The sequence below is a fragment of the Brachyhypopomus gauderio genome, chromosome 4, assembly GCF_052324685.1.
Source record: "Brachyhypopomus gauderio isolate BG-103 chromosome 4, BGAUD_0.2, whole genome shotgun sequence".
In the NCBI taxonomy this organism is placed as follows: Eukaryota; Metazoa; Chordata; class Actinopteri; order Gymnotiformes; family Hypopomidae; genus Brachyhypopomus; species Brachyhypopomus gauderio.
This window is the reverse complement of record NC_135214.1, coordinates 31,223,471-31,250,701: the sequence shown is the minus strand read 5'-3', so window position 1 is coordinate 31,250,701 and position 27,231 is coordinate 31,223,471. Positions and strand designations below refer to the sequence as shown.

At 46.9% G+C, this 27,231-nt stretch overlaps 1 protein-coding gene across 1 annotated transcript in view; it reads right to left on the bottom strand.

Moving 5' to 3' along the window:
- nphp4 (nephronophthisis 4) overlaps positions 1–27,231 on the bottom strand; it is a 46,366-nt gene that overhangs the window by 17,490 nt on the left and 1,645 nt on the right. The window contains exons 2-7 of the mRNA XM_077003912.1: positions 25,536–25,684; positions 15,339–15,530; positions 11,545–11,723; positions 8,749–8,909; positions 6,855–7,017; positions 154–288 (exon numbers count right to left, since the gene is read on the bottom strand). Coding sequence (XP_076860027.1) covers positions 154–288; positions 6,855–7,017; positions 8,749–8,909; positions 11,545–11,723; positions 15,339–15,530; positions 25,536–25,684 — 979 coding nt within the window. The remainder of the gene's footprint in view (positions 1–153; positions 289–6,854; positions 7,018–8,748; positions 8,910–11,544; positions 11,724–15,338; positions 15,531–25,535; positions 25,685–27,231) is intronic.

The window sequence follows — 27,231 nt, the reverse complement described above, 5'->3', positions numbered from 1 at the left end:
GGGTCCCGTGTTAGTCACTGCATTCCATCTCGTCCACCGTGTATGTGAAATGTGACTGTGTGTACTGTGACTTCTGGTCATCATCAATCATGGATCTCGACTCCTGCTGCCACTACATGAAAGTGAAGCACTGGGAAGAGAAGGATGTCCTACCGTTGAGGCCGAGGATGGCATGTGTGGAGAGGCTGCCTCCCGGGAAACCCCCGTCTGTCGGGTTGGGCCTGAACACGCAGGAGCGTGACGGAGGGAGCATGGCCATGGAGCTGGGTGTGGCCTGTACCACGCCACCTGTTAACCAGAAGAAGCCGGGATTGGCTCACCCCACCCACATCAGATCCGTTAGCCTCGTTGAGGAGTCACAGTGGCTCATACTGTTAATATGCCACACTTAGCAGGAAGCTGGAGAGCCTTCATTAGCATACTGGTTCATTAGCATACTGGCTCATTAGCATATAGGTTCTATCTCTTTATATACCCCTCCTTCCTGCATTCTACGCCTGCTCAAAATACTTCAAGCCCCAAGAGTCAAGGTGAATAGCTCCACCAATACTGATCTCATTCCAAGATTGTTCCAGCCAAAAACTGGCTTCCATTATTAGATAATTAGCTGAAAATTATCTGCTTGTTCACTGTTAGAACAAGTAACTTCCCCGAGGCCAGACTCGAGCAGCACTGCCTTTGAATCTTGTTCATAACTGCAGATGAATTCATTCCTACCCCCCTACCCCCCCACCCCTCATCTGTGAGTCTCCTATCTAATGCCGCCTCGGCAGGAGGCAGCCTGCGCTCTCCTTCTCTCGCTGGCCTGATCAATGCTCCGAGCTCGGCGATGATCACGGCCGTGTGACTGTGACGAAGAGAGGAGCCGGCGACTGAAGCTTCACACAGAGAGCAGCATTAAAGAGTACCGCGGAGACCAGACAAACTATCGACAAAAACACAAACATAAATGAAAGGCGGGGCAGAAACGACTTTATCTGAGAAGAAGGGAGGGGGAAAAAAAGCCTCGAGGCAGCTGTGGTGTAGGAACGGAGCACGAGGCTGGTGACCTTTGTGAAGTCTGCCAGATTCCAGGGCTGCTGTGTCTTGAGAAGCAGTGGGCCCAGAATGACAGTGGTGGCTGAATTAATGGTGAACTCCCACAGGTTTACGAGGAGCGTAAACAGCTCTCAGCGCCGTGCTGGCTTTGGGTGTGATTACGGTGAGGTGAGTGCTGTAATTGGTGCGTACGGGCGAAGTGGCGACCACACTGAGGAGATCGTCAGCGTGACGCTTGTGTTGCTCCTGACTGAGTAGCGTCTGGGGGAAACGGAGGTGAGGGCGAGCTGCTGTGGACCCCTGGGAGGTCCTAACCTCAGGGAGGACAGAGCGTTGGGAGGTTCAAACCTCAGGGCGGACGGACGGCTGGGAGGTTCAAACCTCAGGGCGGACGGACGGCTGGGAGGTTCAAACCTCAGGGCGGACGAACGGCTGGGAGGTAAATGCTAGCTTTATTCCTGCTGAAGCAACGCTCATAACCGTTTAGAACCCTGAAGCTGTGAACAGTGTTTGTTCATTGTCCCTCCCTGCATTTCTGCTGAGAGTCAACACAAAGCTTGAAACAACTCAAAGGTTAGAAACACAGTATAACTGACCGTTTCATGAGGAATGCATCCAAACAAACTCCTGGTGTCCTGCACTAATAACGTCTGCTGTGTATCAATTTTATTTTTTGGGTAAGATTGCACATGGTTTTCTCCAAGACCCAATAATTCAATAACACTGTCAGCTTGTCCTTTACCTTTCAAATACATTTTTCATGCTTCCCATCAATAAGTCATGGAAAGGAAAATGCAATTCCATTTGTAACAATCCCCCTGTGCTTTAAGCCCTATTAGAAATCACATGGATGGACATTTGATACAGATGTTTGACAGATTTATGTAATGTAGGCCAAATTATGCAAATTCAACTTTTCAATCATATGCTGAATATGCATTTTGCTGACTAAGGGCTTGGATTGAGTTGGGAGGGAATATCTAAATGCTGCCATGCTAAGCCTTGTGGCTAACACCTCTACCGTGCTAAGCCTTGCGGGTAACACCTCTACCATGCTAAGCCATGTGGCTAAGAACTTTTAGTATCTCTTTGAGGGCCTGTTTAGGTGCATCTGACTCATTATTTAGTGGAGTCAAGTGTTACGGGGCTAATCTAGCATTCCTCATTTAAACGCTGCTAGCTAACACAAGAGAGAGAATTGTTTAAGGCTGGTAGCTCCAATCATAGTCATATTGTCTGGAAACGCTGATGGGTGGAAGCTAGTGTAATTACTGAATACCTAAATAAATGATGGGGCTTGCATGTAAAATGTAAATGTGCCATATTTTGTCAATTGTGATTTTTACACTGTTATCGAAATTTGTCCTCCGCTTTTAACCCATCTGTACAGTTAGAACACACACACACACACACACACACTAGTGATTACTAGGGGGCTGTGGATCACACATGCCCAGAGCGGTGGGCAGCCCTAGCCCGGTGCCCGGGGAGCAGTTGGGGTTAGGTGCCTTGCTCAAGGGCACCTCAGTCATGGCCTCAGGTCTGGGAATCGAACCCACGACCCTCCGGTCACAAGACCAGTTCCCTACCACCAGGCCATGACTGCCCCGCTGTTTTTTTGTGGTTGGATGCCATTTTGGCAATGGCTAATGTCAAATGCAATCCCATAGACATTGATCAAAAACATTACAAGTAGAGAAATGAACAGCCCTGTATCTTAGTTCTTCTGGTTAAAAAAAGTCAATCATCAGAAGTAGAGTGTTTAGTACCCAGCCGCATATGTCATCTTAAGTGAAGGTTTCCCTTAATAGGCACTTAAAGTTAGTTAAGCTCCCAAGTGTTTTCTAAAATTATTTCTTAAAGTTTCACCATCTAAGTGATTTTCAGTTAATGTGAAACTACTGCTTTGTGATTTAATGGCAACCCCTGCAGCACACTTGGAGCAACGGACAGTGAGAAGGCAGACACTCCCACAGCACATCTGAAAAGCACTGCGCTCATCTCCAGAGGGAAAGTTAATGTGTTTCATATTCACCCTCACCGCCACCCCACGTAGGGGGAGAAGGGTTCAGTAGAGGGTGCTCTACCAGGGCAACCTAAGGACCTCATCTCAGATTTCCCAAAAGATGACAGAGGGAAAAATTAATATAACAACAATCACATCACTGGGAAATTAGACTTTTTAAAATATATTTTTTTCTACCCTAATTTAATTGTAGTTATGTACAGTGCCATGCTAGCATGACCCCACTACAGTTATCCATTAGATAAAGAACACATTTACGGTGCTTTATGGAGCATACATTTAATGTCCAACAAAATTCTAATACTCAAGAGATTTTCATCTTAAGGAAACAACCTTCATCTCAAATCTCACCATCTTACATCTACCAAAATGAATTTATAAAGACCAGCTTCTGTAATGTTTCAAATATGTCATTATTTTAAGTAATCCTCAGTCCAAAGTCCAGCTCTCTTAGAAGACTGTCTAATTCTTTATCTTAGAAAAATGTGTTTTGTTTTGTTTTGTGTAGACAGGGAATCCACATCAGCTTAACTCCAAAACTCCAAACACCATTATTCCACTGAAGAGTTAGGACACGTCTTCAGATTAATTACAACTCAAATGTGATTTCACACACAAGCCTTCCTTCAATCTCAATCTGGTCTCTGCTGCTGGTTCTTGGTCTGCGGCATCATAGCTTATGGTTGGCCTGGCTTATCGAACCCCTGCAGCCGAGGGTCCAGAGGCGGAGGGGGTGGAGGGAGTGGGTGGGTGTGAGGATGAAGTCCTAATCTCCTCTTCCTCCATCTGCTTGCATTCAAGCGTTCAGCTCAGCAGAAGTGGAGGAGCAGGTGAACCAGCCTGTTGCTACCGCGATAGCTCATTGAACTGTTCAACTCTCAACAACCACCACCGGCACCTTGTCCTGTCTTCTCCTCTCATTGTTTCCTTTAATTCAGTTATCCATTTCTATTCTACGGCTTTGACACTGTTTAATTATTTACTTGTCTGTTGGCTTCAAGCTGAAATTAATTAAAGAGGATTTGATTAGGTTTTCCTGTTTCAGTAATACGCTGTTTAGCATGAGGCCAGTGAAAGTAGGTCCTCATTCAGAGAATGATGCGTCAGCTGCCCGATCGCAGTCAAAAACGACATAATAATGTTCAATTATCACCAAAGATCAGTAGCGTCTCCCCCGACCTCACTGCCACGGAGTGTTGAGGATGCCGAGCTTGCAACAGAAAGCAGACCCTACACACCATGAGATCCCAACATGCCACGAGATCCCAACATACCGTGGGATCCTGACATGCCACAAGATCCCAACACACTATGAGATCCCAACACTCCACAAGATCCCTATATACCATGAGATCCCTACACGCCATGAGATCCCAACACTCCACAAGATCCCAACACATCATGATATCCCAACGCTCCACGAGATCCAAACACTCCACGAGATCCCTACATGCCACGAGATCCCAACACTCCCCGAGATCCCTATACGCCATGCGATCCCTACATGCCATGAGATCCCAACACTCCATGAGATCCCAACACGCCACGAGATCCCAACACGCCACGAGATCCCAACACTCCATGAGATCCCAACACTCCATGAGATCCCAACACTCCACAAGATCCCAACACTCCACAAGATCTCTATACGCCACGAGATCCCTACATGCCATGATATCCCAACACTCCACGAGATCCCTACATGCCACGAGATCCCTACACTCCACAAGATCCCAACACTCCATGAGATCCCTACACACCATATCCCAACACTCCACGAGATCCCTACACTACACGAGATCCCTACACTCCACTAGATCCCTACACGCCATAATATCCCAACACTCCACGAGATCCCTATACTACAAAAGATCCCTACACTCCATGTGATCCCTACATGCCATATCCCAACACTCCACGAGATCCCTACACTACACGAGATCCCAACACTCCACGAGATCCCAACATGCCATAATATCCCAACACTCCACAAGATCCCTACACTACAAAAGATCCCAACACTCCATGAGATCCCTACACTCTATGAGATCCCTACAGGCCATGATATCCCAACACTGCACAAGATCCCAACACTCCACAAGATCCCAACACTCCACGAGATCCCAACACTCCACGAGATCCCAACACTCCATGAGATCTCTATACACCACAAGATCCCTACATGCCATGATATCCCAACACTCCACAAGATCCCAACACTCCACAAGATCCCTGCACTCCACGAGATCCCAACACTCCATGAGATCCCAACACTCCATGAGATCCCTACACACCATGAGATCCCTACACGCCATGAGATCCCTACACTCCACAAGATCCCTACATTCCACAAGATCCCTACATTCCACAAAATCCCTACACGCCATAATATCCCAACACGCCACGAGATGCCTACACTCCACGAGATGCCTACACTCCACGAGATGCCTACACTACAAAAGATCCCTACACACCATATCCCAACACTCCACGAGATCCCTACACTACACGAGATCCCAACACGCCATAATATCCCAACACTCCACGAGATCCCTACACTACAAAAGATCCAAACACTACAAAAGATCCCAACACTCCATGAGATCCCAACACTCTATGAGATCCCTACAGGCAATGATATCCCAACACTGCACGAGATCCCAACACTGCACAAGATCCCTACATCCCATGGGATCCTCTGATGGCCTCCACAGTGCTGACTTGTATTGCTCTCCCCTTTGTCTGGTAATTGCTTTAGCCTTGACCTTGAGAAGTCTAGGACGGACGTTGCCATGGTGATAAAAATCTCCATCGCTCATTCAGCTGATAAATCCTGGATCTTGTGCTCAAACAGACTAATGACCATCCCTCATTAGGAAACAAATAAGACGGACAAAGGCATTAATCCAAGGATGAAGAGATGGCAGCTGAGCTCCTGTGATTCAGGACCTTCTCGGGCGTTAACTGATCGTGGGCACGTCTAGCCGGAGACCTACAGGGCAGGCGACGGTTCCCGTAGGGGGTTTTATCCCAGGCATTTATGAGCTGAGCTTTAGAACACAAGCACAAGGCAGGTCTGCGTGAGGCCACCCAGGCCATCGTGCGACCCAAACCCATCCTGAAGGAGCCCAGACCCCCTTTACTGCACTCGCATGATTCATGTTGTGGACCGCTGCTGCTCTGATGACTCTGATGGCAATTTGTTGTGACTTCTTATTGTTGGCTGGTCATAATTCCCACACGCACAACACCAACCTTTCAAACCTTTGATGATTTATTACGCCTTCACGTCCTTGCCCAATAGCAGAGGTGTGAGCTCGGAAAGGAGGTGGTGGAGAAGCTAGACTGCACACGCACACAACCCCACCTGCCTCATGTTCTCAGCTGGCCAAATGTGCCATCAAAGACCTCTGTGTTTCGCTGCTTCTGCTGCTACTCACTTTAACTATCCACTTTAATCACCTCCGGCCTTCATTCAGTCAGCCTGGACTGTGGCACGGCGATGGCGTGCTGCTTGCACGGGAACAGCAGACAAAAAAACCATATCTTACTCCAGAAGGCAAGTCAAGGTCTTCCTTTCACTCCAGTGATAGTGGGGTAAAAGGGGCTGTCACTCCAGAGTGCGGGGTACTTATAGGCTTTGAAGAGGCCTACGACTCCCCAGGTCTCCAGCCTACACCCACGCCAGGCCTGGAGCTTATAGTCTGGTTTACCATTCTGGGCACCATCAGCCAACGCACAAAACCTCACAAGAAGCCACGAAGGAAGGAAGTGAAGGAATGTTGCTCACCGACGTTGCCGATTCGTAGGTGCAGCCGGCCTTTGACGGCGGTGTAGACGCTGACGGCGGGAACGTGATCGCCGGCCACGGCGATGTCCTGCAGGTACTCTGTGGTGATGACCTCCAGCTCGTGACACACCTGCACCGCGGGACGACCCTGACGCAACACGTGCTGCGCACACAGACAGAAGAGTGGTGGCCCACTTCAGCACGTCAGCCCCCACACCTCTCACCTGAGCTGAATTGGTTACTTTGCATCTTATTTCTTATGGATGGTGCTGGTTGCTCATCTTATATAGCTTGTTTTTGCACGGGCTTGTTTGCAATGCTTCATGTAGCATACTTTGAGCAGTAATTTAATAAACATGAGGATAGACACAGAGGGGAGACGGAGGCAGAGAGAGAGAGAGAGAGAGAGAGAGAGAGAGAGAGAGAGAGAGACAGAGAGAGATAGAGACAGACAGAGAGAGAGAGAGAGAGAGAGAGAGAGAGAGAGACAGAGAGAGAGAGTGTCTGGCTCTTCATTCAAAGTCCTATTAAGACTGCTCTAGCCCTGTGAGGAGCTCTGATATCAACTCAAAGTGGCTAGAGTGGGAACGGCTCATTCCTCCTTTGGATGGACAGTAACTTAAGCAGACATCCTCGTTGTAGCCTCTCAGTGATTAATGCTGTTAGAAGCTCCAGGGCTTGAAGACATCAGCACACCTCAGCAGCTGCTTAGCCACATGATAAATGCTACAGACATTTCTGCTGAGCACAGGCCAGACTAGCGATATACACCACTTATAAGCTATCTGAATGAGAACATCGCAATGCCTGGTTATGACAAACAACCTACACGGTCGTACGATCTTAAAATATCTTTTCTGCCATATAGAAAAGACCAAGGACAATGACACAGGTTGGGTGGGTGGGGCTATTCGGATCTGAAGCTGATGACTAAGTACGCTGTGACCCAGACGGAGTTCAGGGTGCCTTAACTTCGTCTTCACACAAAGACACTTTTGAATCTGGCTCCGGTGTGGCCTGGTCTTGGTAGGCTAAAGGAAAATGATAATTAAACAAAGAATCACGGTGCAAACTGTGAAAAGACAGACGTATTATGAGATATTTGTGTCGCAATGTTTTATCTGTGGCAGTGTTGCAGATGCCCATGGCTTTTTCTTTATTATTATAATTATTTTTCAAGCATCACACAGCCTGATCAGAACTTGCTGAGATGAGATGCATCCACACTGGTACCGTCCGTCCATGCACTAGACACTAGCTAACACAGAACCAACAAACAAGCGTCATGCTCCGACCATGTGTGTGTCGTGGTCAGCCGACAAATGCCACGACCCGACAACCAGAGGCTGCTGGCTTATCGGAACCCCGATCCGCTCCCCGGCGCCTCGGGAAAAGGTCAGCACGGCTGTTCCCGCTCCAGACGCCACGATGACGTTCGCGCGGGGGTCTCCTTTCATGCTCGTTTTTTTTCTTTTTTATTGCTAGCTGCTGTTTTTCTGCTTTGTTTTTTAACCTTTATTCAACATCTGGCGTTTAACAGATGCCTCCCGGAAGTAGGGACGCTCTGGGCCCAACGCCAGAGCCTGGCATTCATGGACCGGAGGCTTGAGAGAGTTATTGGAGAGATCTGTTTGAGACCATTACCCAGAGCTCTCCAATCCATATCTCATTAATTCCACAGCAAGCTGCCGTCCCAGCTCACCTGGACGCAGAGCTGACATAAAACATTCAAAGCAGCCAGACGCTCCAGAGTTTGACGCCAGCACATAGGCTGGAACAGGACACGCATGTCTAAACGGGACACTGTCCTGCAATAAGGGCTAGTTGTCTGGAGAAGCATTCCAGCATGGTGTTGTAAGCGTGAGTGTGGCTTGGTGTGGGGGGGGTGCGATACCTTCAGCTCGACGGCAGAGGAGCCAATCAGCAGCAGCGAGTCGCTGTCCCACACGTCAATGTGCAGGGAGTGCAGGGCGAGGTAGCGCAAGAACCACACACGCTCACCCGGCTTCAGGGTGGTGGGGTCCACACAGTACTGGAGCTGCAGCCCAGGAGCACCTGCCACACACACACACACACACACACACACACACACACACACACACACATACACGCACACACACACACACACATGTACGCACAAACACACACACACACACACACACGTACGCACACACACACACACACACACACACACGTACGCACACACACACACACACACACGTACGTACGCACACACACACACGTACGTACGCACACACACACACACACACACACACACACACACACACACACACACACGCACACACACACGAACGCACGCACGTACGTACGTACGCACGCACACACGCACATACACGCACGCACAAGCAAGCGCATGTTCACACACACAAATGCATTCACGCATAAACACGCAGTAAGAAACAGCCATAAAGGGGAGCTGGTAAAATAATATGGTACCCTCGAGCGCCAACAGTCATGAAAATAAGCTCCAGCTCAAAATGAGACGATACATAACCACCTCAATAAATGCGACCAAACTATTTGCCTTAACATCTTTAAAGGCATGGCAGGATAATATTTCTTCAATGACTATATGCAATCGCAGTGCATATATTATACTGTAATATAAATTCTATTCAAGGCTGACAGCTGCACAGATGTGTTTTGATGAATTTGTGGTGCAGGGAGCCTTTTACTGCAGGAGGACAGATGCACATCAGAGACATCCAGGGCTGCTTCAAACCTCCACCTGACGGACTCACACCTCCCTCACCTGCAGCAGCTCTGCCTCGGTCTATATAAACGTCTGACAGCAACACTGCGTGTGACACACCCAGTACACATGCTCCATAAACACACGTGATTTTGGTCTGTGCGTTACTGACTGCTACCATGCTGGGGTCTAGCTGAAGCACCGGCAACATTTAAAGGCTCAGTGTGGACCTCCTCCCACGCTGCTCTGTGTTCAGGGCGATGTGTGAACACTGTGTCCGTGCAGGAGGAGGGCTCAGGGACGGGGGGTGGAGCAGGGGGTGGAGATGGGGGGTGGAGTGGGGGGTGGATGCTGTGAGGAGCTGCTCTCCCTGCTGCTGCCTTCGGTAATACGCATCCTTTATGGATCATATCATACACTCAAAGAGCTTCTCAGACAGGGAGCTGCAAGTAAGAGCATGTTTAACAACCGAGCCCCCTGCTAGCCCCTTCAGCCGCCAACGCCTCAATCGCCCTGTATCTCCTCTATCCCGCTCTCTCTCTCTCTCTCTCTCTCTCTCCCCCTCCCTCTTCTCCCTCTCTCTTCCTCCTCCTCTCTCTTTCTCCCCCTCTCTCTTTTCTCCCTCTATCTCTCCCATCACTCTCTCTATCTTCTCCCACTCTCTTTTCTTCTTCCTGCTGCCTGTCTCCATTTCTTCATCCCCTCTCACTGCTCGCACCATTAACTCCCTCAGCAGGCAGAGTGCAGTGAGGATGACACACTGGAGATCTGAAAGAGCCCAGAGCCCAGAGAGAGAGAGAGAGAGAGAGAGAGAGAGAGAGAGAGAGAGAGAGAGATTGACAGTGACAGGAGGAAGAAAAGAGAGAGAGAGAGATTGACAGTGACAGGAGGAAGAGAGAGATGGAGAGAGAAAGAGAGGAGGGAGAGAGTGAGAGATAGAGAGAGACAAAGAGGGAGAGAGACAAGAGGAAGAAAGAGATGGAGAGAGGAGGAAAGAGAGAAAACAAAAGTGAGGGTTGTGGAGAGAGTGATGCAAAAGAATAAACAAAAGGGTGAATCAGAGGGAGAGAGAGGGAGTGAGGAGAAGGAGATGAAGTATAGAGTCTAGACACACGATGACGGTGCATGTCTGTGAGCCCTGGATGGACGTATAGTTCTCAGGCTGTATAGTGGCTGTATCGTGATCTCTGGGTTCAGAGCCATGGCGTTTAGGACACACACCCGCTCACAACCCACAGCACAAGCGTTCACACAGTTCGGCCATGCATTCCCCGCCCATACGCTGCTCCATAACACACGTGGCAAGCAGGACCGGTGGACCTAATGACCAATCAAAAAACACAATATCACTGTGGGATCTGTTGATTCTCGGGTCATGGTTAATACAAACAAACGGCTGGCCCGCAAGGAAATGCTAATGAGGGCTTTTGGCAGGAGGCGAGGCTGCCTGTGCCAGATCGGATGTCTTCGCTTGTCTGAGCGAAAAGCCCTGCGAGACCCTCTGCTCCTCTCTCCTGCTCCCCACACCTCCCCCGGGTGGGAGGAGCCGTCCCCGGAGCCACGCCAGACGCTCCCTCGCTACCTGCTCTCCTCTCCGCCCTTTCCTCATCACTGCCCACTCTCTCCACTATAATGCTGTTCTGAGGCCCCAGAAGCCCCGGCCTGGGGACACGGGGCCCCTCCGGTTCTCCCGGGCTGGAGGGGCTCTACACTGTAATGGAGGTGATATTGACCGGCAGGTGAAGGCAGTTTGCGCACAGCCAGAAACCACCGGCACAAAGGGCCAGTATTAATGCACAAAAGATACAGCGTGCTGTCCCGAAGACCGATGTGTTCAATTTCACAATGGGACAACTGCCCTAAACGTTAAAAAGCACCACCATCCTTCACATTAGGCACGAGTCGCGTGGCAGACACACGAAGTACTTCTGGCCCGACGCGCAGAGGTCAGACGCATGTGAGTAAAGCCGGTCTCACCTGGGCTCGGGGTGCCGTCCGCACCCACGGGCGAGAGGACGCAGGGGTCATCGGGTCCGCGCCAGCCCTCACCCTCTAACAGCTGCAGACGCTGGGTGGTCACCGGCGGGAAACGGTACAGCTGGAAGGTGAAGTGGACGCATCTCGGCCACCCCTCCCCCACGCCCGCTTGAGGGACCCTGTCGAGTGCAAGGGATTCTGGGTGACGGGAGAAGCTGGTCCATATCATTTGGGATTATGAGGTCATATCATTTGGGATTTTGAGGTCATATCATTTGGGATTTTGAGATGACTTCATGGCCATGAAGTCGATTTGTCACATAAATGAAACATGTACAAATATTCCTTCATTACGATGTAAGACCCCAAAGATGGAGGCAGTTGTACAATGGGACCATCTGGATGAGGCTAGATGTGCATCTTTTAGACACAGTCAGATGCATAATGGTGTCTTCACTGCCATTATAATGCTCTAACCAATACAATCTTAAACTTTGTCATCAACCTCTGATACCCCCTGTTTCAATCTTGGGTTTGTCATGACAAACATATAAAGCAGACCACAGAGGATTCCTGGAGGAATACAAATTCCTTCCTTTTTGTGGTCATGCAAATTGTACCGTTACAAAACTGATATTGAAATTCTGGCCTCATATTCCTGTTGGAATGTGAGAGGTAATCATGAAGGAGGTTTGTCCCAGTCACATGTGTCTGTCCACCTGGACACAAGATGGATGGCTTTCTTCACAATTCATTGCTCTGTGCCATTTCACTATGATGGGAAAAGAAAATCAATATAAATACAGTTGTCAGTTGTTTGTGATTTGGTGAAGCATGCTTTGTTAGACTCATGTTTTCTTCTTTTTTTAACCTAAAACATGATTCAGCAAAGTGAAAATTAATTATATCCACCAAACAACATGTTGTTTTTATTTATAGGTGATTTTCTGTCAAGACTTGACTGACAAAAAAACAAAACCAAAAACAAAACACAAACAACAAACCACCCGAATAAAACAAAATATAATACGACTACACTGTAGTGGTCTCATAACACGAGAATAGTTTAGCTAAACTATACTGATTCTAATGACAATAAATAAATAAAAAAATATATATATAAATAAATAAATAAACGAAAGTCCTCAATGACATTTCTGAACTGCGAAGGCAATGAATTAAAATGAAGGGATAGATTAAGGACAGATGATTGCTTTCTGTGGGAAGATTAGCAATCTATCACTTAGCATTAGATAAGGGTCAAATTGCACAGAGACAATCACCATGCACCGACACACACACACACACACACACACACGCACGCACGCACACACACACACGCGCACGAACACACGCGCTCACACTCGCACGCGCACACACTCGCACGCGCACACACACTCGCACACACACACACACTCGCACACACGCGCATGCACACACACGTGCACACACACACGCACACACACACGCACACACACACACGCACACATACACAGCAATCTGACCTCTGAACCAATCAACAAGGCAGGAATGGCCCATTACACGAGTGCTCTTCATGGCAAGTATACATTTTACTTATTACTGTTCATCTTGCAAACAGATGGATAATTACGCAGGCTTGAGGAAATGACACTCACCTTGCCATTTTAACACCAACACCTTCACTAGAAGATTTACAGTGATAATAATAATAATAATAATAATAATAATAACAATAATAATTATTATTATCATCATCATCAGAAAAATACTCAGAATAATTGCAAATACCAAATGTTAACTTTAGAATTTGTATGTGTAATGTAATTAAATTCTATTTAATTACATTTAACAGCTTAATGTGAAAAATGTGCTCCTTTATTAGATTAATTTCCACAAGTTAGAGGGCTACTCAAGTTCATTTAATTTAAAGTTGTTTTTTTATTTAGTGATTAAATCCAATTTGTATACATACATTATGTATAATATATTCCCAACATGCACTTTAATCTTCATCAACATGTGACTAAACTGAATTTAATAATCATTGATTAGATCTTAGAATGTCCATAAAAAGTGCATGTATTTCTTATTTCTGAGAAGATCTCATCTTCATAAGAGACCGTCATACAATTCTTTCTCATGGTGCTGTGTAAACAACCTTGAAGCGAACTGTACTCAGAAATGGGATTCTATAGCACTCTGCTTCTCTATTCTATATTCTATCAGTATGTTCAGACATCAACTTGCATTGTTTTATAAGACAATCTCAACTAAACAAACGTGACATACAGTAAGTGTAACAGCTAAGCATGTAGTTTGTACTGAATCACAAGGTTTTACATCAGGGCGAAGAGCAAAGCTTGTTTAAATTCTATTTAAATCCTCTTCAACTCTAATTAGGCAATTAGGATGCATGTGTGAATGTGTGTGTGTGCCATTGTCTCCGGGAGAAGACACACTGCATCAGGACACAGAAGTGCTCTGCACCGCACTGTTCACATGCAGCTTGATGTGTGTTTGGTACATGGTGATGAAAACTCAGTTCATCTGCCTGTACTGTGGAGCACAGGATAGTGCACGTGGTTCAGAGGTCACCAAGCACAGAGTATATGAGTGCTGACCCCCAGTACGCAAAGGAGAGAGGGAGAAGGAGAGAGGGAGAAGGAGAGAGGGAGAAGGAGAGAGGAGAAGGAGAGAGGGAGAAGGAGAGAGGGAGAAGGAGAGAGGGAGAAGAGAGAGGGAGAAGGAGAGAGGGAGAAGAGAGAGGGAGAAGGAGAGAGGGAGAAGGAGAGAGGAGAAGGAGAGAGGGAGAAGGAGAGAGGGAGAAGGAGAGAGGGAGAAGGAGAGAGGGAGAAGGAGAGAGGGAGAAGGAGAGAGGGAGGAGAGAGGGAGAAGGAGAGAGGAAGAAGGAGAGAGGGAGAAGGAGAGAGGAAGAAGGAGAGAGGGAGAAGGAGAGAGGGAGGAGAGAGGGAGAAGGAGAGAGGGAGAAGAGAGGGAGAAGGAGAGAGGAGAAGGAGAGAGGGAGAAGGAGAGAGGGAGAAGGAGAGAGGAAGAAGGAGAGAGGGAGAAGGAGAGAGGGAGGAGAGAGGGAGAAGGAGAGAGGAGAAGGAGAGAGGGAGAAGGAGAGAGGGAGAAGGAGAGAGGAAGAAGGAGAGAGGGAGAAGGAGAGAGGGAGAAGGAGAGAGGGAAGAGAGAGGGAGAAGGAGAGAGGGAGAAGGAGAGAGGGAGAAGAGAGAGGGAGAAGAGAGGGAGAAGGAGAGAGGGAGAAGGTGAGAGGAAGAGGTTGTTCGACTGCTCTGCCTGTGGGCGTGTCTTCCTGGAAGCGCGGAGAGGAGCAATAAAGCGGAGTAACGTCTTCCGCTTCACTCGTTTTGCATATGTGAAAGGCCTCTGCCCATCTTGCTGCTGGGCCTTTATAAGTGGTGTTAGCACATTAGCATGCCTGCCAGGGGAGTGCAGGGTTTGCAGTCATCTCTGTTAGTACTGGGCAAGCTGGAGACCAGCACAGCTGTAGTGGATCCAAATAGCTAACTAGCCTGTCCTGGGTATGTGCTTATGGTAAAAAGCCTCTTACCAAAGACATCATGTAATAAGTATGGAATTATACTGTTATTCATCTGTTGGACATCATGTGATGTAATGATAATGTAGTTCAGCTTGTGGTGTTGCATATGAGGTCACAATGAGCTTCCATAGCCCATTGTCTGGATAAAACAGACGCAAGATTGCACACACACACACGCACGCACGCACACACACACACACACACACACACAAACACACACACGCACACCCACGCTCATAATCCACACCTGGTGAAAGCGAGGAACTGCAGGATGAGAGTGTTGGCCTGTAGAGGGTCGGCCTCTTCCCTGTGGGGGTCGAAGTTCACTGCCTCAGAGGGGTCGAGCACCTCAGCCACCTGGTTATGTCCATCACGGATCTCTGGGAAACGGGAGGAGAACAGATGAGCCATGGAGCGGCGGGAGCTCGTCCTGATAGAGCTGGAAGGAGGGAGAGAGAGAGAGAGAGAGAGAGAGAGAGAGAGAGACAGAGAGAGAGAGAGAGAGAGAGAGAGGGAGAGAGAGATCACCTTCTCTCTACAACTCTACTTAAGCCCCAGCACAGCACTGGAGTGAGTGAACAGACACCCACGTGTGTGAGGAAACTGAAAGCTCCTTCGTTCATGCAGTAAGTCACTGCTCCTCCCACCCCTCAGGCCACACCCCCTAAAGTAAGTCACTGCTCCTCCCACCCCTCAGGCCACACCCCCTAAAGACTGCAGCCCTGGTGTCCAGGCAGTGGCATCACCTGGACATGCGTCATCACACAGTCCCTACTGTGGAGGAGGAGACACTTCCAGCATACCATGGAAACACAGCGCTGGCACGGACAGAGAGGTTTAAAGTCATCGGTCAACACATTCCCTGGCATGCAGAGAACAACATGTCCTCACTTCACTTAATTGCGACGGGAAATTGCATCACGGCCAGCGCTGAAGACATTTCCCCCTCAAAGCCCCGAGCATCATGCGGGACTGCAGAGCGCTAATGAGGATGCACACCAGCAACGACCCGCAACGACCCGCAATGCACGGATCCACAACACTCCGCTTTTCCACGAAGACTGCGGCCCTGAGAACAGCGGTGTTGACGCTGTGCTGACGGAGGCCGCGGTTACTTTAACTCCATCCTCCGCATAGCTCCGCCCACAGCCTGCTGTAGCATCTGAACCAACGCTCCATCACCTTTCAGAAGGCATTAGTGAATCATTCTGATACACCCAGCAGCCTGCTTGAGAATTACAGTAATACATTCACATATGGCTCTTGAAATATACTTAAAGCATTTTTAGACACCTCACTGCCCACTGGGGAGTGGACATTAGTCAAGTAATTTAGCAATAAAGAATTTAGCCATAAAAAGTTAAATTTAGGGCTCATGTTTAAGGCTGATGGTTGGGTTGCTGATCATCAACCTATTTCTTTGTCATGCCTCGATAAAATGAATAAACGAATATATAAAAATATCACACGAGATCCAGATATCCCAAATTTAAGCGCATTGGTCTTTACTGGGAAGGAAACAGTGAGAGCAGACGTGGGGGTTGGGGGCCCTGATCCCGCACATGTTGGGCAAGAGCAGAACTGGGTCGGCTCTGATCGTGTGCGATACGCTACACGTGACATTTATGGTAGTGATCTTTCCCCCCCCCCACAGAAGTGCATCTTGTTTGCAAGCAGGTCCTGAATACAGATGAGTCAGACTGGCGTGTGTGCAGCATCAGAGGGGAGAGCGTGCTCAGGTTACCGTGTTAACCTCAACACCGTAACAGCTGGATGGACACACGCCCACACACACAAACACACTCACACAAACAGACATAGGCCTACATGCTCACCGCAATACATCACAGCACCTTTACTGAGAGAGAATGCCAAAGAAATAAATAAACAAATATTAATAAACGACTACTTAGCTCGTCCTTAAGAGCACCTTAATTCAATGTTTGGACTTTCATTTCTTACAACCACATTTCATCACAAATCCTTTTAAATGGCTAAACACTATTGCAGTACACTACCTCAGAACCATGTCTTGTTAAGCCCTATACAGAACTGTGACTTTCACCCAGTGACCACTAACAGGTTTGTCTGTGGCCGTGAGCATGGATGTGTCTGCAGTATAGCAAACAGTGGATAAACACCAGCGTTTTCCTGCTCTCATTGAATCCCATGTAATTAAAGGGCCAAAGTCATTATGCCAATTCTTCCATTAGTATTTTTAACTGATTTAACACTAAGGGGGGAATAAATAAACCTATGGATCATGGTCATTTTCTGCCAAACTAAGCATCTATATTCACTGCACATTAGTTTAGCTTTTGTCCACGCCTTGTTTTGAATATAGTAAACGTGAAGTGCACAACTGTGTGGGTATTTGTGTGTGACAGAGAGAGTGAGATAGGGAGGGAACGGGAGAGGGAGAGAGAGATTGAGGGAGGGAGAGAGAGAGAGAGAGAACAAAGGTGGAGGAGTCCATGCGTGATAGGTGAAATCTGTAGATTCCTAAAATAATCGTACTAAGTTAGAGTTTTGACAGAACTAAACTGCCACTACCGATGCCACGAAAATGCCTTTTTTGACCTTTAATAACTGACCTTTAAACAGGGCCGTGAAAGTCCCAGTGCACCACGCCATCATGCCATGTTATAATTACAACAGCTACTTCTTTTGTCAACAGTAACAACTTAATTGAGCCCATTTGTGCAGATTCTGCATGGTGGGAACTTTATCGCAGCTCCACACATGTGGGACGGTCCAAAAGCCTCCTCAGAGGAGCCTCCTTGGGCCAGGGACACGTCCTCAGGAGCCCCCGGTGGGGACATGGTGGTCCAAGTGTATTAGGACACAGAACACAACCCAAACAGGGCCCACATACAAAGAACGTAAATCACAAACGATAAGACGCCTGAGCGGGCATGGTTAAAGAGTTAAATAGAACTTGGTAGTTATACAATTTTTTATTTTATTGAATGTGTTATTTCATAATGCTATATATATATATATATATATATATATATATATATATTAGGGGTGGGACGCGATTAAAAAAATTAATCGAATTAATCGGAAGCTTTGTAATTAATTAATCGAAATTAATCGCATTTTAATCGCATTTCAGTATTTAACATGAGAAATATTAATTTAAGTTTGAATGATGAATGAATCAATGAACATAATCATAAACTAAACTAAAAAACTATAAACTAAACATCTTGTTTATTTTTCCACCAGTCTACTACACAGACCAATATATATGTAGTGTGCAGAAAACAGTTCAGAACATTGGAAATTCTGATCAAAAATGTTGTTTAATTTTGGGAGTTTTGCTCAGGATATTGGAAGAATTGAAGTAAATCAGAAGATGTTTTTTAATAGCATTTTAGCAATTTCTTTAATTTCCCAGGCTTCTGCCACAGGCATCTCCATAGTGCCTAGAAGTGGTCTTCTGCATGCTCAAAGCAAATGACTGGATCTTCATCATCTATAGATTCATCATCTATATGAGCTGTCACACCAAGATAATTCTTGTTGCTAACAGAGGTCCAGTGATCCCCAGTCAGAGCCACATTTGTGGCGCTCTTCACAATAACCTGTTTTACTTCCTATTCCTCATCATACAGCTGCTGGATTTTCTTCGACATTGTCTTTCTGGGGTGAGTTTCCCAAAACGTTCTTAGCGCCAAGTACTTCGTTACCTCATTCTTACGTACGAGGTTAAGAAGTACTTGGCGCTAAGAACGTTTTAGGAAACTCACCCCTGGACGGTAGTTCGTAACTTGCATCAGTTGACGCAATTCGCAGCGCTTCTTGTAAGCATTTATCTTCGACCACAGAGAGCGGACAACACAAATAATGTGACGCGTCATGTATAAACGTGTGCGGAGTCGCGCGCTACGGCCACTCGCGAAAGTTTAATCCAGTCTTAATGGTCCAATGAAGGTAATTTAAAAACCAGGACATTTCCTCACAGGATGTGAATTACGGACGTTTGGTCACCCTATCGTATTAGGAATACATTTAGCAGCTAAGTTATCATTACTGACCTGCGCATTAAGCTGGGCGTACACTGTACGATATTTTAAATCGTGTACTCAGCTCCAGCTCAAACTGTACGACTAAATCGCAGGGTTTAAAAGTTCACAGCTCACGATTCATATACTCACACTATACGACCCGACGCTCTCATGCGATCTCACGAGGAGCGATTTGAATTTCAAACATGTTTGATATTCTTGCGACGCTGCGATTTCTGATCGGGAGTTGGTCGTGAGGTGTGAATCGCTCCTCGTTTACCTGTGTAAACTATACGATGCACGACACGCGATTGAGCCGAAACTCGGCCCGATCGAAAAATAGTCGCACGAGTGAAAAATCGGCTGAAAATGGGCCAAAAATCGCACAGTGTACGCCCAGCTTTAAGCTGGGCGTACACTGCGATTTTTGGCCCATTTTCAGCCGATTTTTCACTCGTTTCGGCTCAATCGCGTGTCGTGCATCGTATAGTTTACACAGGTATACGAGGAGCGATTCACAACTCCCGATCAGAAATCGCAGCGTCGCAAGAATATCAAACATGTGTGAAATTCAAATCGCTCCTCGTGAGAGTATCGCACTGTTGAAGCAGCTCCACGAGCCGACTCACCCTGCGATTTAGTCGTACAGTTTGAGCTGGAGCTGAGTACACGATTTAAAATATCGCACAGTGTACGCCCAGCTTTAGCTGCAACATGTTTTGCGTTGAGGTGGTAACGAAGGGTGGAAGTGCTCCTGTGATAAGCGAACTCCTTCCTACATAAAGTGTAAATAACACTATTTTTGTTTGTAGCCTACTTCCATCTGGTCCATATAATCTGTATGTCTGGAACTCGTTCACTGAGAAACATTCCACGGTGCAAAAGTGTCTCGTCCGTTAAATGCGTTAAAATGCGTTAATTTTTTTAGTGCGGTAATTTTCCTGTAATTAATTAATCGAAATTAACGCGTTAAAGTCCCACCACTAATATATATATATATATATATATATATATATATATATATATATATATATATATATATATATATATATGGAGATAGTAGGAAGATAATGGAATGGAACTGCTTTATAAGACAGATTGAATGAGACGTGTAAAACCCAGAACCTGCAAACACTAAGAGCTGAGAACAGCTGCTCAGAGTTGCAGCCACATTGGTTCTTTAGTCAATGTCTGGCACAGAGAACGAAGAGACCAAACTAACCCAGAGCAGAAATGATGATGAGACATACGACCTTTAAATGATTTAGGTTCTCCTACTTTTAGGTCTCTAATGAGCTATGCAGAGTCATTTACATCGGGCCTCGAGCCAAAAATGCAACGATGTTGCAAATAAGCAAAGCATTGTGGGACAGTAACATGGACATAAATGAGGAATTATCTCTCTCTCTCGGTGAGCCATAACATTAAAACCATGTGCTTGATATTGCTTGGGTTCTCTTTGAGTGGCCAAAATTGCTCGGTCCCATGGAGGCGTGGCCTCCACATGACCTCTGAAGGTGTTCTGGAGTTATTTGTCACAGAGACGTTAGCTGCAGGCCCTTTAGGTCCTGTAAATTGCGAGCTTCCTTGGACGCACGTCCCAGAGATGCTCGATTGGACTGAGATCTGAGGGGATCTGGAGGCGAGGACAACACCTTGAGCTCTTTGGCATGTTCCTCTCAGCGTTCCTGAACAGTGCGAGAGGGTGCTTCATCACACAGGGCGCGTTGTTATGCTGAACGAGGCCTCTGCCATCAGGGAACGCCACTGCCAAGAACTTGTGTACTTAGTCTGCAAACACAGAATGCCAGGCCCCAAGGTTGCCCAGCAGGATGCTGCCCAGATCATCACGCTGCCTCTGCCGGCTCACAATATTCCCATTGTGCTTCCTCAGCAACTTGGACTACAGCAGCTCCTCTGTGGGACTGGACCAGATGGACCAGCCTCCCATGTCCAACTGCACCCATCACCCTGTCTCTGGTTACACACTCGTCCTTCCTAACTGCTGCGTATTGGGAACACCTCACAAGACACGTCACTCTGAAGCTGCTCTGACCAGGTCATCCAGCCATCACGGCTCAGGTCTCCTCAAAGCTGCTCAGATGCTTAAGGTCGCCCGTCCTTCCTGCTTCCAACACATCGACTCCAACAAGCCACTGTTCACTTCCTGCCTAATACCATCCGACCCCTTGACAGGTGCCATTTTAACAAGATCATCAATGTTATTCACTTCACCTGTCAGAGGTTTTAATGGTATGACTGATCGGTGCGCGCGCGCGCGCGCACACACACACACACACACACACACACACACACACACACACACACACACACACACACACACACACACACACACACACACACACACACACACACAAGCAGCTGGCAGCACTCCTCCTGCCAGAGGAAGCACCCGATGTCTAACCTTTCCTTTACTCCCTTCATTCTCATGCCTTCCTTCTCTGGGTGCGAGGGCCTGCCCACACCTGGACCAGCAGAGTTATGAGGTCTATCTCCTGCGCCCCTTCATTCATGAAGACACACCTTGGTCTTCTAGATCCCCCATTGTGCTGTGGGCCATATTTGTCCTTTTCTCCAGGTCTTTGACCATTGGCTGTTTTCATGGATGTTCATTGAATTGTGTTTTATTACCTGCTTGCCCCGCTGATTCTTCTTATTATTATTAAACCCCAGGTGAGTCCTAACCATGTCTCTGAGCAGTCTCTGTTATGCTAAAATGCTACAGGATACACCTGTGTTGGAACTTTCTATTAATTCTGCGTGCCGTTCCGGGGTGATTTCTTGAGAAATTCTTCTTGGGACATTTGCTACAGGTTGTTCTGATTGGCTGGAAGACACTCGTGGACTGCAATTAATAGTGTCACGGACTCTGAAGTGGACCGAGATCTGGAGTTGACTCAGTTAATGTAGAACCGTTCTGTTGTGCCATCACTGTTGTGCTGCACTGGTCTTGTGTTTGGATCATTATCCTGCTGAACGGTGGTGTTTCCCAGGGTGCCTTGCAGTATCTTCCTGCACTCCGTACCATTCATCCAACCTTCACTTTTCACCAGATGTCCAGTCCGTGCTGATGACAAACATGCCCACAACATGGTGCTGCCACCCCCGCACATCAGAGGTGGACGCCGTGTTGGTTGAGGAACCGGCTGCATTAGATTCATGCCATGCATACTGCTATGGATTTTGGCCAAAACCTAACATCTTTGCCTCACCTGACCACAGAACCTCATATTAGCTGAGCCACTATGTTGCTTTCTGGCAAATTCCAGGTGTGCTTTGAAGTGATTTTTTTTCAGTAATGGTTTCTTCTAGCCACCCTCCAGGCCAGAGCTCTCGACACTGTTGACTGCTGCGCCTTCAATCTGTCTCGCTAAGTGATTGCGGACCTCTCCACAGTTGCCCCCAGAAATACCCTTGTTGCTCCGATGCAGAGTTTTGAGGAACAGTTTGACCTAGATATTGATACAGCTTCAATTTCCCCCTCAAATGACCCAGCAGAATGACCCAACAGTGGCCACAGTACTCAAACACCTGGACATTATTCTGTAGCCTTTTCCCATCTGCTTTTTGTCTATACATTTATCTCGAATTTCCTTAGAATGTTCTTTGGTCTTTATTATCACAGTTTTCTCTCAGGTTCTTGTGCGCAGAAAGCTTGGTGTCTAGTGTCTCCATGCTTGGTGTCTAGTGTCTCCATGCTTGGTGTCCAGTGTCTCCATGCTTGGTGTCCAGTGTCTCCATGCTTGGTGTCCAGTGTCTCCATGCTTGGTGTCCAGTGTCTCCATGCTTGGTGTCCAGTGTCTCCATCTCCGTGTCCTATTACAGTTTCTGGTGCTTCCCCAGCTTTCAAATTCCTTCTGTTGCAAGTCTCCACCACTGTGGAACTGCAGCATCCATTACTGCTAAGGATGTCCTGATCCGATCTGAAATATTGGTACTGGAGCTGGTCCAGGCATGTGCTAATGGACCTAATGAATTGTGTCCTCATTAAGGCAATATTTTTCATCTGTGTTAACTTCCAAACTTCCACAGCACACGGGTTGAATACTAATGAAAACAGCATTTCTCAGTTACTCATTTTTGGCACAGAATATTTTCTTACATAAAACCAATATCATTTTAAATTAATTTAGTCAGTCTCTTAAAATATGACACAGCACAAAATATCAACGTATCGCTTATAATCCAGACAAATCAAATGACTTTTAAGGGTGTTGTATACTTCCGAAAGACATTCTATATATATTATTCCTGTCTCGCACGTCGAGTGGGTGGTCATATTTCCCCCACAGCACACTCTTCCATTAGATGGTTCCATGACTTGGGACTGCCACACATATCACCACTAGGGGTGTCTCCATCCGACCCGACATAATGTCACAGAAGCCGATTTTAATCATCAACACATCGGTCATATGTGCGGCCGGACGTGGTGCCAGTGTTCTGTGTGGCCAACACAATAAAACGAAACGAAAAGCAAGAGGAATGCAGTTCACGTAGATCACTTGAGAAAAAGAGGCTACTTCACTCAAGCGAAACGCGCCGCCGTCCGGCTGTCTTGACACCAGCTACATTTTGGATGCAGACGTGCCAGAGTTTTGAAGTTCGAGACCACCTAGACCGTCAGTTTAATTTAAAATGTGCACTGTTGCATGCCAGTCAGTATCAGAGCTCTCACGGAGCCGGGCATGTAATTCAGGCCGGTGAATATGCGGTAAACGTAAGGAGATGAGCAAATGCCTCCCACCGTTTTGAGGGACAGCCCAAAAATATGGGGGAGGGGGGGTAGCAGCAATGAATGGTATGAGGATAGCATGCAAATGTTAGTTTCATTATAGTAGTGCATTCAATCATTTTAGTTATTGTTTATAACATTTATTTACTGAGACACACAAGCACATGTATGTTTTTGTTTTACACTAAACAACATTTAAAGTGTGGCGGTAGCTGCTTGTTCTTAATGCTGCTATTTGAGCTCAAGCTAAATATATCTTGCTTTAATTAGACTGGTGTTATCAACTTAAATGTACCTGAGGTGTGCATCCCATCAGACTCAGCACAGTCATTATTAAAGTGGATGAAATAGGGCAAGAAAAAAGAAACAATCATAACAACCTGGATGGGGACGTCTGTAATTACCAGCACTAGCAGACCCACAGGAGCTTCCAGTCTGAAGGCTCCTTCCACCCTCCTCCTGTCCAAGAAGGACTTTAGATGTTCGCTCTTGGACAGACATCCATGCAATGTGAGTTTGTTGGTCTCCATGTTGCCAGCTTCCAGCACTTTTCGTGGCCAGCTTATTGTGTCTGCTGAGAGTCTGATGACCACGTACCTGCCATAATCTGTGGAGCTACTTGGGCGTTGCCTCCAAAGGTTCCTTCTGGTTCTCGTAGATCTTCGTCAGGTGGATAAGTGTCTCTGAATGGACTTGTAATGTTTCTGGATGATGGCCCTTATGGCTTTGATGACGTTATGCAGGGCTATATGCCTTTGAATATCCAGGTCAAATATGGGGTCAAATGTTTCCTTATAGATGATCCTGGCAACACTACAATCACTATGTGTGGTCTTGGAAACCCAGTGGACAGCTCCATCTGTCAGTAGGTGTTGCTTTTATCCTATATTCTATATTCTATATTCCTGTATTCCCATTCAGCATGGTGCATAGTCTTCCTCAGAGGGTCGTCCAAGCTGAGTACCGGGATGCTACTGGTCTGTAGTTGGGTGGTGCTTGGCTCTGGTTGGGGTCCTTCATAACCAGAACTGAGCAGCCTCGTGCAGGCCAGTCTGGACGTGTGCCGGTTGTCAGCAGCTGGTTCATTTGTTCTGCCATCTGGCCATACAGAGCTGTTGCTTTCTTTAGCCAGTAGGCATGGATGATGTTAGGGCCAGAGGCTGCCCAGCTCCTCATGTTTATGACACTGCTCTTGGACATCTGCTGCTGGAATGCAAACCGGTCACTGCTCTGGGAAGACCACTTTGCTTGCATAGCTAAGGAAGGACCTCTGTCTGAAATATTCAGTTTCTCTGGAAACCTTGTGTACTACACTGCAATTGTTACTACCACTACAGATGAGCTATAAGCCAGTCATTCAGAATCAATCACACGGCCCTTTTCCCCTCAGATGAGGCTTTGCATATGCTGCAGTAATGATAGTATTGAAATGACAGAACCCCACTGAAACGGCAGAGCTACAAGATAAAAATTATGTCTTTACATTCCCTCTTCCCAGGATGAAAATATTATTTGTGCAACACAAGCATGTAATACTGAAACAAAAATATATAATATTATTTATTCTAGAATTAAATTTAAATGTAACTGCTATCAAATTCAGTTTATATGTATGCAATAACACACACACACACACACACACACACACACACACACACACGAATGCTATACCTACCCTGCTACATGTGTTCCCAGGGCGATGACAGGGGCATGGACAGGGGTGAAGGACAGCTCACGCAGATCAGAGTCTTCCTCATTCCTCCTCTCCCCTCTCTCCGCTGCACTGACCTCCAGATGCGCTATGCTGGCTACAGAGGGATGCTCCTGAGACACACACACACACACACACACACACACATACACACGCGCGCACGCACATGCACACACACACACACACACACACATACACACGCGCGCACGCACATGCACACACACACACACACATACACACACACACACACACACACACACACGCACACACACACGCACATACATACACACATACACACGCGCGCACGCACATGCACACACACACACACACACACACACACACACACATGCACATACATACACACATACACACGCGTACACGCACATGCACACACACACACGCACACACACACACACACACACACACACACACAAGTCAGGTAATGAAGACCAAGCAATCACATGAAACCCATGAAAATGGTGAGATTTAAAAGCTTTCAGAGTAAAACTGTTTCCCATGTTCTGATAACAGAATTTACCCGTCTGGTTTCTAAGAGAAACCGAAGCCCACATGCGGCCCAGAGAAGTGAGAAGGAAACTTCTGGCCAATGTTTCCAGTAGGTGCTGCGAATGAGCAATCGGACCAGTGGATCCGGAGGGGTTGAGCGATCAGCCCGGCGGAACTGGAGGGTGTGAGTGATTGGACCGCTGGATCTGGAGGGTGTGAGCGATCGGACCGGTGGATCCGGAGGGTGTGAGTGATTGGACCGGTGGATCTGGAGGGTGTGAGTGACTGGACCGGCGGAACTGGAGGGTGTGAGCGATCGGAACTGCGGTGCCGGAGGAAACAGTGGAGGGCTGATGCTCTGACACCTCATGTTCTAGATGTCAATAAACAACAACAGTGGGCTCTAACAGGGCGGGCGGAGCGGGGGGGGGGGGGGGGGTACGTAAACACGATGACTGGCCGTGTTACACACAGCCCTTCGTAACCTCTGCTTAAACTCACATGGACACACTGATGCATTGATCCAGCCAAAGCAAACACCTCCCTAATTCAGATGGAAACGTTTCATTAAACACTGGTTAAAGCTTACAGCAGAACTGTGAATGTTTACCCACAAAAGTTTGAACCAAACAAGTTGTTGTATGTTAAATAAATGCATATCAAAAAGAACATTTAGAAACCTCCAGACACTCAAAGCAGAGTTAAAAAATATCTTGTTCCACAAAGCTGCAGCATTTATGAAAGCTCATTTTTTGTGATATACCAGTGTTTGCCAAAGATGGCTCTATATCTGTCTCACTTTGACAGATTCATATTACCACCTGACAGGTATTCTTGACATAATAACAGGGTATTTAACATAATCACACATGCTGAGGCCCTTCTGAATTTATTTGCATGAAGGACAGCCAGGTTTGCACCAAGACAGCCTTCAACAACGAGCTCCTGCCATCTGGAAGCAGGCTGTAAAGACTCCGCTGCAGACACTTCAGCTGGGACTCAAAGGCTTTTTGTCATTCTGGAGAAATGATTTCAAATGTTGTTTTACAAAACTAACTTCTTTCATCAGCTTTTAAATTAATACTGTTATGTGTCAGCGTTAAATGTTTAATAATTTACGTTGCTTTAAAAACCATAAACTTCAGATGAGATA